We start from the raw sequence: 15,750 nt of genomic DNA on the forward strand, positions 1-15,750 counted from the left end.
GCAGCTGCAGATTTGATTCAACCAAACCTGAAAACATCAGCGTCACAGGAAAAACAACAACAACAACAATAATAATAATAAATATATTTATATAGAATAAATGTCTGAAACACGGGTAACATTTACTATATTATTCTAAACAACAAACAATCCTAGAAAATATAATTAAAATAGTATCAAATGTAGTACTTAATGAACAGTTATTGTTTTCATACATATAGGCCTACATAACGCTTTTCTCTACTAGCTGCCAGTTTCATTTGCATTAACTAAGAATCAAAGAACAACTACTATTACTACAATAATAATAATAATAATAATAATAATAATAATAATAATAATAATATGACTTTCTGCTCCACTGTGTGCAAATGAATTACAGATAAATTGTGGTTGTAAACAGTCGTGAAATTGTTAATGAGATAAACAAGTGTTCTTAATAGAACGCTGAGTAAATTAAATATAAATACATGTTTAAAAAAAAAAAAAAAAACAGTTCTTGAAGATTAATTCTTAACGCTGTATACTGTGTGTCCAACAGATGGCGCTGCAGCTACCACAAGTAAAATATTCGCTCTACAAAATAAATGAAATTTTTAAGGTTATAATTGCCTGTTGTAACACGTTTATAGCTTTAACGTTTGAACATTTGTTTTATGAACACTATTCTGAAAATTAAATATTGATGAGAGTTTAGCATCAACTGCATCAGTAATGTTCCAGTGTAGATAATTCTTTATTCTATTAAACACTTTTATTAATCTTTTTATTATATTTTTTATTATCTATCTCTATTATCTTTTTTTATTATCTTACCAAACTTTATCTAACTTTATTTTAGCGAATTATTTTTTTATGATCTTCAGTTTTATTTGACCAAACTTTATTTTGCATCTTTTTATGGAACTATTCACAGAACATAATTTTATGGAACTTTATTATACTGAATTTTATTATGCTAATCAATATTTTACTAAACTGATCTACATTAAAAATGTTTTTCTCGCTTTTTTTCTGGCTGCCAGCAGCCAATCAGAGAAATCCTGATCGGTTAAATACAGCCACCAATAAAAACACAGAGAAGGCGGGGTTTAAGTTACACCTTAAGTTACCAGAAGACCATAAAGTCAAGCTCGAGCTCGAGAGCATATGAACATATGATGCAGGTGACATGGTGCCAGTCCATCACAGAGCACAATCACATACACTACGAACACTTTTGGACATGCCAATCAGCCTACAATGCATGACTTTGGACTGGGGGAGGAAACCAGATTACCCGGAGGAAACCCCCGAAGCACGGGGAGAACATGCAAACTTCACACACACAGGTCAGTGTTGGAAGCAGGACATGATATAATGCTGTATATATGCTGTGCTGTAAATGATTTGTTTGTCCTGATGTTGTGGATTTGAGGACTCAACGCTGGAAGTAGGTTTTCAGTTTGAGCACTTTGGAGTACGGAGCTCTGGCGCTGGAGGAAATGAGGTAAGATCCATCAGAGGAAGTGAAGAATTCCCAATCTCTGCATCCGTGTGTGTTCAGTCTGTGCACAGGCACAAATCCTTCATAACCCTGCCACCTGAGGGGACACACACACACACACACATGGTTGGCCTGTGGTGTGGGCACCGAGACATTTTAAAGGTATCTTTAGTGGCTTGATTAGTGTTAATCAGTGCAGAGGGCATACATAAATAAAGTATAGATAGCAACTATCACACTAGCACACATTCTCAGTGTTGGCAGTGTCAGGTCACTGGGTCACATCAGTAATATTTTACATGCTGTAATATTTTCATTTGTGTGCCACTAGGAGAGCCATAAAGGAGCCAGTTACATGGAAACTGAGGATGGGTCTAACCCAACCCCACAGCTTTTCAATTCCTTTTCAAAGATTTGCTAGCCAACAGCAAAGGCCAATCTTTGTTAACTAAAAAGCTATTTCATTGTTCTGTTTCTCAACAGTTTCTCCTCATTTTTATGATGTTTTCTTCATTGTTATGGTGATTACAGTGACTGATAGTTGATGTTCCACATCATCACAGTGGGTATATAGTTAACGAGAACTACAAATGGTATATTTTTGTTTGAAAAAATGTAAACTTTTAATGCACACAAATATATCCTAAAATCTAAAAGACTGATCCAGTGATGTTCAAGCTCATGTGAGTCCAAACTCAAGGAACAACAGAGAAGCTTCAAAGCTCTTGCAGTGGACTAGTATGGTATGATCCACTCACCTATATATAACACTGTTTAATGAGTATGAAGCTCCATCATATGAGTTTGCCACCACGAGGAACTTATCGTCACCCACAGTGAAGAATTCCCAATCTAAAGCACTGCGAACACATTGGACACAATGCTCAGTGTTAATGCACATCACAGGCCGTTGATGAAGGAACTGATGAGCTTCAGCGTTTACTCACCTGCTTGTTGCTATATCCTGGAACTTAATGAAACTCTGTGAGGTCATGTTAAGTTCATAGATGGTGGAGTTGATGTTGTAGAGAACTGTGCTGGAGTCACTGAGTTTCTGAGAGTTCGCTACAGCCAGAAAGAACCTGTTATCAATCTGAAACATCTCCCAATCAATTGCTCCAAATGTCTGAAATGAGAAATGTTCAGTCACATTCAGAGACATCTGTCCATCAGACCAGTGTCTCCTTTCTCAGGTATATAATTAGCAGTGAGGGGGTTACAAAATAAATAAACACAAGGTGGATGCAGGAACCTACTAGGCATAACCAATAACATTAAGGGACTGCAACATTTACTGAGTTTGGCCAGCTACTTTCACAACTTTGTCAGGACCTCACTGACCTCCTTTACAGAGACCCCCAGACCAGACAACCTAGGTTGTCAAGGAAGCAGATGACTTCTTCTCACTTGATTTCTTTAAAATTGTCCCCAGCTGAGGTCAAATACTTGATACTTTCAGTGTGTTTTTGGAGCTGTTTTGACCTTTCTCTCTGGATTATGAACATTCTGTTAATATCTATCTACATACTATATGTCTGGCTACCTTTACATCTATTTTTAGAAGCCCTACGTGACGCTCTGTCTTGATATAGCTGAGACAGAAACCTTGGAAAGTCCCTAAAACTCACACACACACACACACACACACACACACACACACACACACACACACACACACACAGTAACCTATATCTCATTACTAATTACTGCTGTCACTAATTAAAGGGTAGAGTTACAGTCCACAGATCCTCAGTCAGGACTCATCTGGCAATTTAAGACTTATATTTGAAAAATATAAATTTGCTTTCTATATGTATTCCATGTATCCTGGTGTACCGTGATGTACTGGAATGGCTGGAACTTTCCCCCTATCCAGATATAGATGGTGGAGCTAATGTCAGTGGATTTGCCATTAAACGTGTTGGCTACCACCAGGAAGTGGTACGGTCCGATGGTAAAGAACTCCCAGTCATAGGCTCCAGATGTTGAGATGGTCTGATTAATCTCGAACTTCCTGGTCTGTCGGTTCCACCTGTAGATCACGCTGTCTATGTTGTGGTTCATCTCACCTGTGCACAAGTGTGATGGAGTGAGAATGAGAGCAAGATCAGGACCTTTGGACTTGTCAGTACCAGTGAAGGAGGAGTGGCCTGTGTAATTATAAGTCCCAATGTGTATTTGTGTGTGTGTATATATATATATATATATATATATATATATATATATATATATATATATATATATATATATATATATACACACAGTATCTCACAAAAGTGAATACACCCCTCACATTTGTGTAAATATTTGATGATATCTTTTCATGTGACAACACTGAAGAAATGACACTTTGCTACAATGTAAAGTAGTGAGTGTACAGCTTGTGTAACAGTGTAAATTTGCTGTCCCCTCAAAATAACCCAACACACAGCCATTAATGTCTAAACCGCTGGCAACAAAAGTGAGTACACCCCTAAGTGAAAATGTCCAAATTGGGCCCAAAGTGTCAATATTTTGTGTGGCCCCCATTATTTTCCAGCACTGCCTGAACCCTCTTGGGCATGGAGTTCACCAGAGCTTCACAGGTTCCACTGGAGTCCTCTTCCACTCCTCCATGACGACATCACGGAGCTGGTGGATGTTAGAGACCTTGTGCTCCTCCACCTTCCGTTTGAGGATGCCCCACAGATGCTCAATAGGGTTTAGGTCTGGAGACATGCTTGGCCAGTCAATCACCTTCACCCTCAGCTTCTTTAGCAAGGCAGTGGTCGTCTTGGAGGTATGTTTGGGGTCGTTATCATGCTGGAATACATGCTGGGATCATGCTCTGCTTCAGTATGTCACAGTACATGTTGGCATTCATGGTTCCCTCAATGAACTGTAGCTCCCCAGTGCCGGCAGCCCCAGACCATGACACTCCCACCACCATGCTTGACTGTAGGCAAGACACACTTGTCTTTGTACTCCTCACCTGGTTGCCCCACACACGCTTGACACCATCTGAACCAAATAAGTTAATCTTGGTCTCATCAGACCACAGGACATGGTTCCAGTAATCCATGTCCTTAGTCTGCTTGTCTTCAGCAAACTGTTTGCGGGCTTTCTTGTGCATCATCTTTAGAGGCGACTTCCTTCAGGGACGACAGCTATGCAGACCAATTTAATGCAGTGTGCGGCGTATGGTCTGAGCACTGACAGGCTCACCCACCCCCTTCAACCTCTGCAGCAATGTTGGCAGCACTCATACGTCTATTTCCCAAAGACAACCTCTGGATATGACGCTGAGCACATGCACTCAACTTCTTTAGTTGACCATGGCGAGGCCTGTTCTGAGTGGAACCTGTCCTGTTAAACCGCTGTATGGTCTTGGCCACCATGCTGCAGCTCAGTGTCAGGGTCTTGGCAATCTTCTTATAGCCTAGGCCATCTTTATGTAGAGAAACACTTCTTTTTTTCAGATCCTCAGAGAGTTCTTTGCCATGAGGTGCCACGTTGAACTTCCAGTGACCAGTATGAGGGAGTGTGAGAGCGATGACACCAAATTTAACACACCTGCTCCCCATTCACACCTGAGACCTCGTAACACTAACAAGTCACATGAAAATGGGAAAATGGCTAATTGGGCCCAATTTGGACATTTTTACTTAGAGGTGTACTCACTTTTGTTGCCAGCAGTTTAGACATTAATGGCTGTGTGTTGAGTTATTTTGAGGGGACGGCAAATTTACACTGTTACACAAGCTATACACTCACTACTTTATATTGTAGCAAAGTATCATTTCTTCAGTGTTGTCACATGAAAAGATATAATCAAATATTTACAAAAAATGTGAGGGGTGCACTCAGTTTTCTGAGATACTGTATATATAAAGTGTATGAGTTTAGGGGATATAGAGAATAAAAATCCACCTTCTCTGTGATTCGCCACAGCGAGGAAGTTGTCATCTTGGATACGGAAGGCCTCCCAGTCACGAGCACTGTGCGTTTGAATCTTCTGATACTCAACAAAGCGCTGCTTCTTCATTCTCCATTTATAAATCACTGAGAGCTCAAATTTTTTACCATCAATTCTTCTGGAGTTTGCTACGACCAAGAAAATCTAAAACACACACACACACACACACACAAACACAGCCAGTTCAGTAAGAGGGAAACATCACAGAGTCACTGTAAGCTGAGATAAAATGTGATGGGACACTTGACCATCACAACATATGTTATGTGTGTGTGTGTCTGTGTGTGTGTGTGTGTCTGTGTGTGTGTGTGTGTGTGTGGGGGGGGGGGGGGGGGGGGGTTGGGTTGGTGGTCAGACATTGGAATGGGATGTCATCACCTTGATCTGTCACAACTTCCCTATATCCCCTGGCTCCCTATGGATCTGTCAGAACCTCCCAATGAATATGAATCTATACAAAAAACAGATGGTGGAGACTCAAACCTTTTTTCCTACAGTGAAGAATTTCCATGCTTGTGCATCATACGTGTTGATGTTCTGAAATCGCTCGAATCTGCCATTGGTCCACCTATAAATGACCGAACCTTGGCTGGAGTCACGATTCGCCGTAGCGATGAACACACCAAGAGACGGGAGATGAAAAACCTCAATATCAAATGTCTCTGAGTCTGTGAAGAGATCCTGATGATCTTCAACATAATCCAACTTCTCTTTCTCTGTGTAGAACAGTGACAGTGGAGGATTAAAAGCAGAGTTTTATTGTCCTGTGTGTGTGTGTGTGTGTGTGTGTGTGTGTGTGTGTGTGTGTACCATGTAGCATGGTGATCCATGTAGTGCCATTACACAGGAACAGCGATCTCTTCTCAATGCTGAACCACACCTGGCCCACTACAGCACTGACACACACCGGAGGAACACGCTGAGTAACACGCAACTCCGCCTCTACAGAGAGAGAGAGGCAGGAGAGAGAGGAAGAGAGGGGGACAGACAGAGACAGGGAGAGGTGTAGAGAGACAGGAAAGGAAGACATGAGAGAGAGAGAGACAAAAGAGAATAGTAATATAAATATATCACACACACATTCCTTTGCTAGTTTTGTCATCAAGGGATTTGGTTTCATGCCAACATCAACACAATAACATTCACGCTTCTGCCAATGTGTGTGTGTGTGTGTATTGATCTACCTGTACTCTCTTAATACTTCACTTCAAAGAAATACACATGTGTTGTTCTCAAATTTCCAAAAACAACCCTCAAAAGTACAAAAGTAGCTTTATACACTTCACTGCGTACGTGCATTGAGGAGAGGCCGGGGTAAGCATGTGCTCATTCTCACCATAGGGGTAAAGTGGAAGCTGATTGGTTGGAGGTTTGCCTGGCAGGTGTAAGAGAATCTGAGGGACTGACAGAATAGACATTGTGGGATCAGACGAGGGACACAGATGAGAGGACGCATCTGATCCGGGCATGAGGACGAGCTGTCTAATCAAACCCTGAATGAGTGTAAGACAGCAAAAATGAGAAAGAAAGTGAGACAGAGAGAGACACACACAGAGAGAGGCAGAGTGTAAGACAGAAGACAAAACATACAAACATACAAATATACTGGTGTGAGACAGATGCGTGCTGGTGAGAGACAAGTGAGTGTGAGACAGGTGAGCGAGACAGGTGGAGTTCCTTACAGAGAACAGGCCACTCCATCTCCTCCTGCTGCCAATGAAGAATGTGGAGCCACCTATGTACAACTGCTCAGGAAATGGCTTCTCCAGCTGCCTACGGTTTAGCATAACACTCAGAGAGTTAAAAACAGACAGACAGACAGAGAGGCAGACAGATAGAGAGGATTGATGGGGAAAAAGATTGTTAACGAGTAACCTTTCACCTACAGCTCGACTGGGATGCCACAGTCCAGAGTGAATACAGCATAGTGTCCACTGAGTGCAAGCACCATTGTATGCCAGTGTCCATCCGCCATGTTCACCTGTCTGAAGGTCACGCGCTCCGTCTTCTCATCTATCCGCCTCAGGAAGTGCACTTTATCATGAGCGAGACGAAGACCAACAAGCAGCTCATCCGAATCTCCATCCAAAAGAGTGAATATGTACTCATCTTTCTGCATGAAATAATCAACACTCACGTTAACCCATTAACACACATTAGAAGTTTGTTCCATTTCTGCTATGGCTGAATCCCAAAATTTGGGACATCACCAATGAGAATCTGGGTGTGTAGAATGTAGTCGTTGTGAGATGGGGAGATTAGGATGTAGCTACCAAGAGTTAGGGAGGTTGGGACAGAAGTAAACAGAGTTAAACTGGTGAGGATGTACAAGCAGGCAGAATAATGAGTCTCTCTCTCTCACACACACACACTCTTTCTCTCTCTCACACACACACTATCTCTCTCACACTGTCTCTCAAACTCTCTCTCTCTCACACACACATGTTACTCCTGAGATACCAATGATCCTGACTCCTTCTGCCCATCTGACTCCTTCTGCCCATCTGACTCCTCCTGTCCTCTGGATCTGCCTGATCCATACTGATGCCCCACTTCTGCTTGGAGCCTCGCTTACTTGAAAACCACACACTGCTGCTGAAGGCCCCATATGGATAGTCTACAGATCACAGTGTGTTTACTGTGGATGGTACCACACAGACAACCTTCAAATGGTTGTGGATGTTCTTTCTGCAATTGCTAAGAACAGTTTACATTCAAGTCTCCATTACTGAACAGCTGCTAACTTTAGTTTGGTACAAGAAACTTAAACTTAAAACCCTAATGATGCTCACACTCAAGTCCTTTTGACACACATAATGCACTGCTTGATTTTATATTATACAGTTATGGAAGTGTAATGATTTATAAATATCCATTGTCACCCAGATGAGGATAAGTTCCCTTTTGAGTTTGGTTCCTCTCAAGCTTTCTTTTTTTTGCATCGGGACAGTTTTCCTTGCTGTTGCCTTGAAATAAATTGAAATGAAAATTGTATATCCTGTTTCTGAAAAGCTGCTTTATGACAATGTCCATTGTTAAAAGCTTTATACAAATAAAATTTAATTGAATTGAACTGAGACATAGCCATGGGAAGGTTAAGATTTTCTGCATGCACACTATACTTACCCAGGAACTGTGAGTAATCTTGAGCATTATGTTTGGACTTAAGTTCTAAGTCTATGTTTAAGATGTTTATATATGTTCATGTACCTAGTAATGTGCTCAAGAGATCAGTTTTTTTTTCTCCAATGAGCTAGGACCATCCTGAGCCGAGATACTGAGGTTTCCGTAGAGACCTGTATAACCAAAATTTGTTGTGTGCCTTGACACAAAGATGGCAGTCATAGTTAAAAGTACAATAAAAAACTGGTAGTATTGCAATGCCAATACATAGTGATAATCACTCAAAACAAAATAGGACAATTAAAAATGGTTGAGCAACGTGTAATCTCCCATTAGAGCGGAATTACCCATTATTTATCTTAGCAATATTTCTGAGATGAAAGCACACAGTCAATAATCACAACGAGGTCTTTGGTCCTAGTTCATGTACTTCTGTCTTGTCAGAAATAAGTAGAAGGAAGTTAATAAGCATCCAGTGTCTAATGTCCTTTACATATTCCTTTACACAATGAACTAGAGGGAGATAGGGAAGTAGGACAACGTCATAGGGAGGTTAGAACAAAGCAACAGGGAGGTAGAGAGGTTGGCAAAGAGCCATAGGGAGGTAGAGAGGTTGGTACTGAGCCATAGGGAAGTAGAGAGGTTAGTACAGAGCCATAGGGAGGTATAGAGGTTGGTACAGAGCCGTAGGGAGGTAGAGAGGTTGGTACAGAGCCATAGGGAGGTAGAGAGGTTGGTACTGAGCCGTAGGAAGGTAGAGAGGTTGGTACAGATCCGTAGGGAGGTAGAGAGGTTGGTACAGAGCCATAGGGAGGTAGAGAGGTTGGTACAGAGCCATAAGAAGGTAGAGAGGTTAGTACAGAGCTTTAGGGAGGTAGAGAGAAACTTACAGTAGAATAAAGAAGAGTTTGTTGTCGCTGAAAAGACGGTACCCTAGGTATTGTATAGTTTTGATATGTTTGCCTGAGGTGTAAAAGTTATAATAAAAGATGACACCATGTTTACATTGAATGATGGTTTGGGGAGTGTGTTCAGAATATGAGAACCTGTTCTTTATGAGTTTCTTACATTAGGATTTAGTTTGGGGATCTTCAGTGTGACCACGATGGAGAACTCAGCAGGGAAGAAGTTGCAGTTGGTGAAGATCTGTGATGATGGGAATCTCAGAGACTGTGGAGGTCCAGAGAGCTTCAGTCCTCTTGAACCCTGAGACTGAACCATCCGGACCCGAGTCTGGTGACTGCCTACAACAGGAAGGACACGATGCAGCAGGTCCAGTGGTAACAGATCTGTGGACAAAATTCACTCCAGAATGAGGATCAAACCACGATATTTAGTGTGTAGTTAGCCTCATAGGTCCAGTTAAAAACTAATACAGTATTTGGCAATGACCTATGGTACATTAAAGAGGAATGCACACCAAGTTAACCACTTTGGAAGTAGATGTAGGGTGGAGGTAGATCTGGAGCGTATTCCAGGAATACTTTCCTTAATTGGAGATGCAAACAATATTCCCTTAATAGGGAAAGTTTTGGAGAAATGTTTTTCTTGCCATCATTTGACAAAGTTTCAAATTAACCATATCAATCTGAACCAGTCTTTATAACAGCATATGCATTTTCAGAAGCCTAATGAATCTACGTGTATGAGCTGATGTGCTGGAGATCAAAAGAGCAAGAGTAAGAACTTATCCAAGAAGTCACAAAAGAGCCAAGGACAACATCAAAGGAACTACGGGTCTCTCATGCATCAATAAAGGTCAGTGTTCATGACTCCACTATCAGAAAGACACTGGGCAAAAGTGGCATCCATGGAAGAGCGGTGAGGTGAAAACCACTGCTAACCCAGAAGAACATTAAGGTTCGTCTGAATTTTGCCAAAACACACCTTGATGATCCTCAAACCGTTTAGGAGAATGTTCTGTGGACTGATGAGCTGAAATTGGAACTGTTTGGAAGACAGGAATCCCGTTACATCTGGCATAAACATCATACCTACAGTCAAGCATGGTGGAGGCAGTGTGATGGTGTGGGGATGCTCTGCTGCTTCAGGGCCTGGGCAACTTGCAGTAATTGAGGGAAACATGAATTCTGCTCTCTACCAGAAAATCCCAAAGGAGAATGTCCGGTCTTCAGTCCGTAAGTTGAAACTCAAGCGCAACTGGATTATGCAGCAAGACAACGATCCAAAGCATAGCAGTAAATCCTAGTCCTAGAAGTAAGTGAAAGTCTGAACTCCTTTTATCGGAAGAGTTTGGTTGCAGTTATTGCTGCTAAAGGCGGCACAACCAGATTTTAAGTTTAAGGGGGCAATTAGTTTTTCACATGGGTGATAGGTGTTGGATAACTTTTTTGCTTCAATACAATAAATAAAATAATAAAACTGTATTGTGCGTTTACTCAAGTTGCCTTTGTTTTATGTTGTATTTCGGTTGAAGATGTAAAACTATTTAGTGTATAAATCAGTACTTCAATCAAGTACTTTTGCACAGCACTGTAAGTGAGGCAAAAAGTTACATTTTGCTCAAGACGCCAAACAGGTCACAGCCCCCAGTGGCTAACATAATGAGAAGGAATTACCCATTAGTGCCTGTCATCTCTTACTTCTCTGCTCAGTGGGGGAAAAAACTTTATCCATCCACAGAGGCAAATTAAAGCTGATGCAAAGCAGCAGACATAAGAGGATCAGTGGAGATCATCTAGGAGTCATATCTGAGAGCAGGAAGAGCCAGTTCATCAATCAATCTATCTCTCTCTCTCTCAGTTACCAGTGATCCTGACTCCTTCTTCTCTCTGGACCTGCCAGATCCATCCTGATGTCCAACTTCTGTTTGGAGTTTTTGCCACCTGAAAATCATTCCGATGTCTCAGGGAGTTTTTTCAATGTCACCATTACCTCTGGCTCATTAGGGATAAATTTATAAATTTTAAATTTATATCCGGATTTCTGTAAAACTGCTTTATGACTATGCCCATTGTTAAAAGCACTATACAAATAATACTGCATTTAATTGAATATACTTGGCTAAATTAGGAAATATTTCTGATTTCAAAAACATGTGGACATGTGGTCAAATTTAAGAAAGAAACAGGTTATCTGTACTGAGGCTCTAAGAAATATTGTCGAGATTTATTAATCTTTTATTAACGTTTTGGGGTGTAGGAGGTCTCTCTTCTGCCAAGTGTGTAAGGCAGTTTCACATACATGTTTGTGTTTTTGTTGCACTTATGTGTCCTGTGAAATGATAACAGGTTCAGTCAGATGTCTATGAAAAAAAGAGTGTTTGCTTAAAATAAATGCTTCCGTTTTAAAGGCCAAGACTTCTACCTGTGTTTGGATTCACCTGGCAAAATCAAAGAGGGAAACAAGAGCAATGGAGAAAACGTGTGTAATAGAATGGACTAGATCACATTTCAAAGACTAAAAAAGCTTTTCAGAGAGCAAACAGCACTTTTCAGAATGCTGCCGGTTCACACGGCACACACAGAGGCACTCCGGGGTCTCCTATTGTTATAAAACAAATGCATTATTGGAGATATAATGCAGGTCATATGAGCATAGAGAGACCTGGAAGGAGGTTTAATCTATAAGTACACACAGCTAAAGGGAACAGTATTATTATTACTTACACCACCGGATCATCTGTGGTCACACTCGCCTCCCATCTAGCTCCCACCTAGCTCCCACCTGGACATTCACCTTCCATTATGAACATTGTCACAAAGTGAAAACAGATACGTCCTGCAGTATACGCCCATCTTAACTAGCTAACAAGATTATGATATGAGAAACTCAAACATCTGAACCTGACCCAGATACAACAAATATTTCTGAAATAATGAACAAGACTGACTGAAACTAATGTGTATATAACCATATGATAAAAAATAAAGTACATAAATTAACAGAATAACCCACAAGAGTATCACTGACACCCAGAAGAACCCGTATGTACCTACAGATGTACCTACAGTTGCAGGAACCACACAGTGATTTCACAAAATCACTACAGCTCGAAAGCAAACAGAGTCTCTATAGGGACACCCACAGAGACAGACAGAGACCTCAAACAGTTCCATAGACCCAAAGAAATATATAAAGTTCTGTAGAGACCCATATTACCTCCATAGAGATCCACAAATAACTAAAGACCTACAAACACCAATACAAAGCAAACTGCATATGCACAATTACTTAAACCATTAAGGATTAAAAAAAAAAAAACATGTCACCAAAGATCAGTATCCACTCTCACTCAGCTAATGTAGAGTAGCTGGGCAGCATTTCCTGGCTCAAAGAGTTCAATACAAACTAGTTTTGTCGGATGCTTCCTGGGCCAGGACTGAACATGATGAAACCTCCCAGACCCTGCTGTTGCTGTTGATGAGTCTGGGGGTACAGTAGTAGCCCAGTGGTTAAGGCATTGACCTTCTGGTCAGAAGGTTGTGAGTTCAAATTCTAGCACTGCTAAGCTGCTACTACTGGGCCCTTGAGCAAGGCCCTTAACACTCAAGCGCTCAGTTGAATGAAATTAGATAAATGTAAGTTGCTCTGGATGAGGGTGTCAAAATGCCAAATGCCATGTTCCTGAATCAACTGAGCTGACAGTTTGTCCACCTGAGTGCATTTTAAGAACTTGGACATGCTTAAGTAATTTAACTCTTATTTTATTATAAAACATATGAATTGTCATTAAAAAAAACAATGTATTTCTATTTGTTTATTTGGTTACTTATTAAACAATGTTAACTGAAGTGTGGTTTGATGCGTTCTTTGCTACACAAATTAAAGAGCCTAAAATTAGTGATGTCCTGAAACAGTTTTTACTTTAATTATGGAAAAGACAATTAGTTGAATTTTTTGAATTATTGTTTGACTAGTAAAAATTTGTGCTGATAGATCCCCTATAAGATATGTATATTGATGAAGATAAATGTCTTCCAGTGTCTTCTTGTTGCATATATCTGCTCTCATTGTGCAAATCTCAAGGCCTAAATGTTTGATCAGAACACCTGGAGACCTGGAGACCACATCTAATCATGCATCTCATCTACAGAGACAACCACACGAGTGTGTATTTCCGTCTGGTCCATTGACGTGGTTTTGAAGTGAGTCCTCACTGAACTCAGCTCAGGAGCTGCTGTCAATTCTGTTCAGAAAGCGAGTCGGTATAAAGATCATACAGGTGAACAGAAGCACCCCTGTCCTCCTCCCCTTCCTTTCAGTCCTTTGAATGATATCATAATTAGTCACTTTAAATGGTTTAGAGAACCTGAAGCTAATAATCTCCTGGCAATCTGCTAGAAAATCTGCAGTAATTACAGAGCTTGAGCGACACAGTGCAAAGAGAAACCACCTCTAACAGCTGACATGAAAAGGACAAGTTACAGCTCGCTCTTACTGAAGCTGCCATGAAACAGCACTCTTTAGAGGAACACCATCACCTGCACTCCTACCTGCTCCAAGTAGTAAATCAGAATTACTGCATTAGAAACAGAGGACATGATGCGGACAGGTAGGGAAGTGTACCTGTGCTAGGTGAACTGGTGTACAGCCAGGAAAATAGGTGTACCTGTTTAACTATGGAGATTCACCTGTACTCAGTGAATAAGTTCTACATAAAAGGTGCACCTGTGCTAGGTGAGCAGGTGTTTCTGTGTTATGAAAGCTTCGGTAATTTGGTGTACATGTACTAGGTGCATGGGTGAATATGTACAGAGTGATGAGTACCTGTGTAGAGAAAAGAACCTGTGTTCTTTCCCTAGTTGATGGGTCTCACGTGTGCTGAGTGTGGATATGTACCTGCTTTAGGTGAAGGGTTTCACCTGTGCTAGGTAAGACAATGTACATGAGCTAGGTGGTTCTAGGTGTAGATACCTGAGTGAGATGTGGAGGTGTACCTGTTCTGGGTGAGGAAGCGTATCTGAGCTAGGTGAGAAGTTGTACCTGCTCTAGTTGAGGAGTTTCACCTGAGGTAATTAAGAAAGGCATATGAGATAGTGAGGTGAGGCGTATCTGAGATAGATGTGAAGGTGTACCTCTGTAATTGATAGGTTTCCTTTGTGCTAGGTAAAAAGGTTTACCTGAGTTAGGCCTAGAGATGTATCTGTGCTAGCTGACATGCTTTAACTGCGCTAGGTGTAGAGGTGTATCTGTGCTAGCTGGCACGTTTTACTAGTGCTAGGTGAGGAGATGTACTTACGCCGTTCTAGGTGCGGAAGTGTACCTGTGCATGGTCTCCATGGCGCTGACCAGCTGCTGATAAAACAGCAGAGAAGGATGACAAACTTCAGCAGCATCAGAGCTGCGTTCATACGCAATCAGTCAGGTCAAGTCTTAAACTCCTCTTTGAGTCTCCTCATAACAACCCACTGCACTACAGTGGAGCTTCTTCAAGACAAGATCTTCCACACTTCAGAAACATCTGGAGGACTTTTTTACGGTTGAGTTTTCAGATTTCATTTACGTCCAGCGTTCTCTTGAGATTTAATCAATATTCTGGATTAATTACCAGAGTGCTAAATACATCCAGCTGAGGCTTTATATATTAAATGATCTAAATGATCATTATTATTTCTGAAGCGTATATGCCTTCACATTTGAGGGACATTCAGGAACATATCATGTTCAGATTTCCTAAAAATTTATGAGCATTGCGGTTCTTGTGTCATAATCCAAGAGAACTTTCACACTAATTAATTATCCAAGAGAACCTATAGATTTCAGAATCATCGAGGATCCTGGGAAATCTTCAGAAATTTCGAACATCCAGGATAAACTCTACATGAGACAAGGTATTATATCTTCAGAAAAATTCAGTGGCATCCCCAGATTTCAGGAACATTCAGAAGAACAATACAGATACAAAATGTCCATGTAGAGGAGAAAATGTGCATTCCTTAGTGAAGAACTCCATATCAGAGGTTACAATTCTTAATGTGTAGCATAAAAAATATCCAGTCAGGAGAACCCTGTGATAGAACAGAGTTTCAGCACCGAGTTCCATTACGTCTGAGAGACATTTAGACAACTAAGAGCAGAAGGAGGTGTTTCCTCACCACTCTCTCTCAGTCTATCTTGTGTGTGTGTGTGTGTGTGTGTGAGAGAGAGAGAGAGAGAGAGAGAGAGAGAGCGAGGAACTCACCTGTGAGAGGCATTAACACTGAGAATAAGACAGCTGTGGATA

At 41.0% G+C, this 15,750-nt stretch overlaps 1 protein-coding gene across 1 annotated transcript; it reads right to left on the bottom strand.

Annotated features, from left to right (window-relative positions):
• Positions 1–69: 69 nt before the first annotated feature.
• Positions 70–15,658, bottom strand: tspearb (thrombospondin-type laminin G domain and EAR repeats b). Its single transcript, XM_017469434.3, has 12 exons — positions 14,767–15,658; positions 9,633–9,853; positions 7,328–7,554; positions 7,124–7,214; positions 6,778–6,934; positions 6,252–6,383; positions 5,925–6,157; positions 5,396–5,585; positions 3,323–3,555; positions 2,434–2,612; positions 2,245–2,346; positions 70–1,583 (listed from the first exon to the last, which is right to left on the bottom strand). The coding sequence occupies exons 1-12, from the start codon at positions 14,876–14,878 to the stop codon at positions 1,421–1,423; spliced, it is 2,040 nt and encodes a 679-aa protein (XP_017324923.1). The 5' UTR covers positions 14,879–15,658; the 3' UTR covers positions 70–1,420.
• Between the last annotated feature and the right edge of the window lie 92 nt (positions 15,659–15,750).

This window comes from Ictalurus punctatus, chromosome 6 (genome assembly GCF_001660625.3).
Source record: "Ictalurus punctatus breed USDA103 chromosome 6, Coco_2.0, whole genome shotgun sequence".
In the NCBI taxonomy this organism is placed as follows: domain Eukaryota; kingdom Metazoa; phylum Chordata; class Actinopteri; order Siluriformes; family Ictaluridae; genus Ictalurus; species Ictalurus punctatus.

Coding starts and splice junctions, on each gene's coding strand:
- tspearb (XM_017469434.3), bottom strand. CDS start 14,878: ATGAACGCAGCTCTGATGCTGCTGAAGTTTGTCATCCTTCTCTGCTGT. Junction 7,555..9,632: donor TCCCCAAACTAAATCCTAAT/GTAAGAAACTCA, acceptor TATTTCATGCAG/AAAGATGAGTACATATTCAC. Junction 1,584..2,244: donor TTAAACAGTGTTATATATAG/GTGAGTGGATCA, acceptor GTGTCCCCTCAG/GTGGCAGGGTTATGAAGGAT.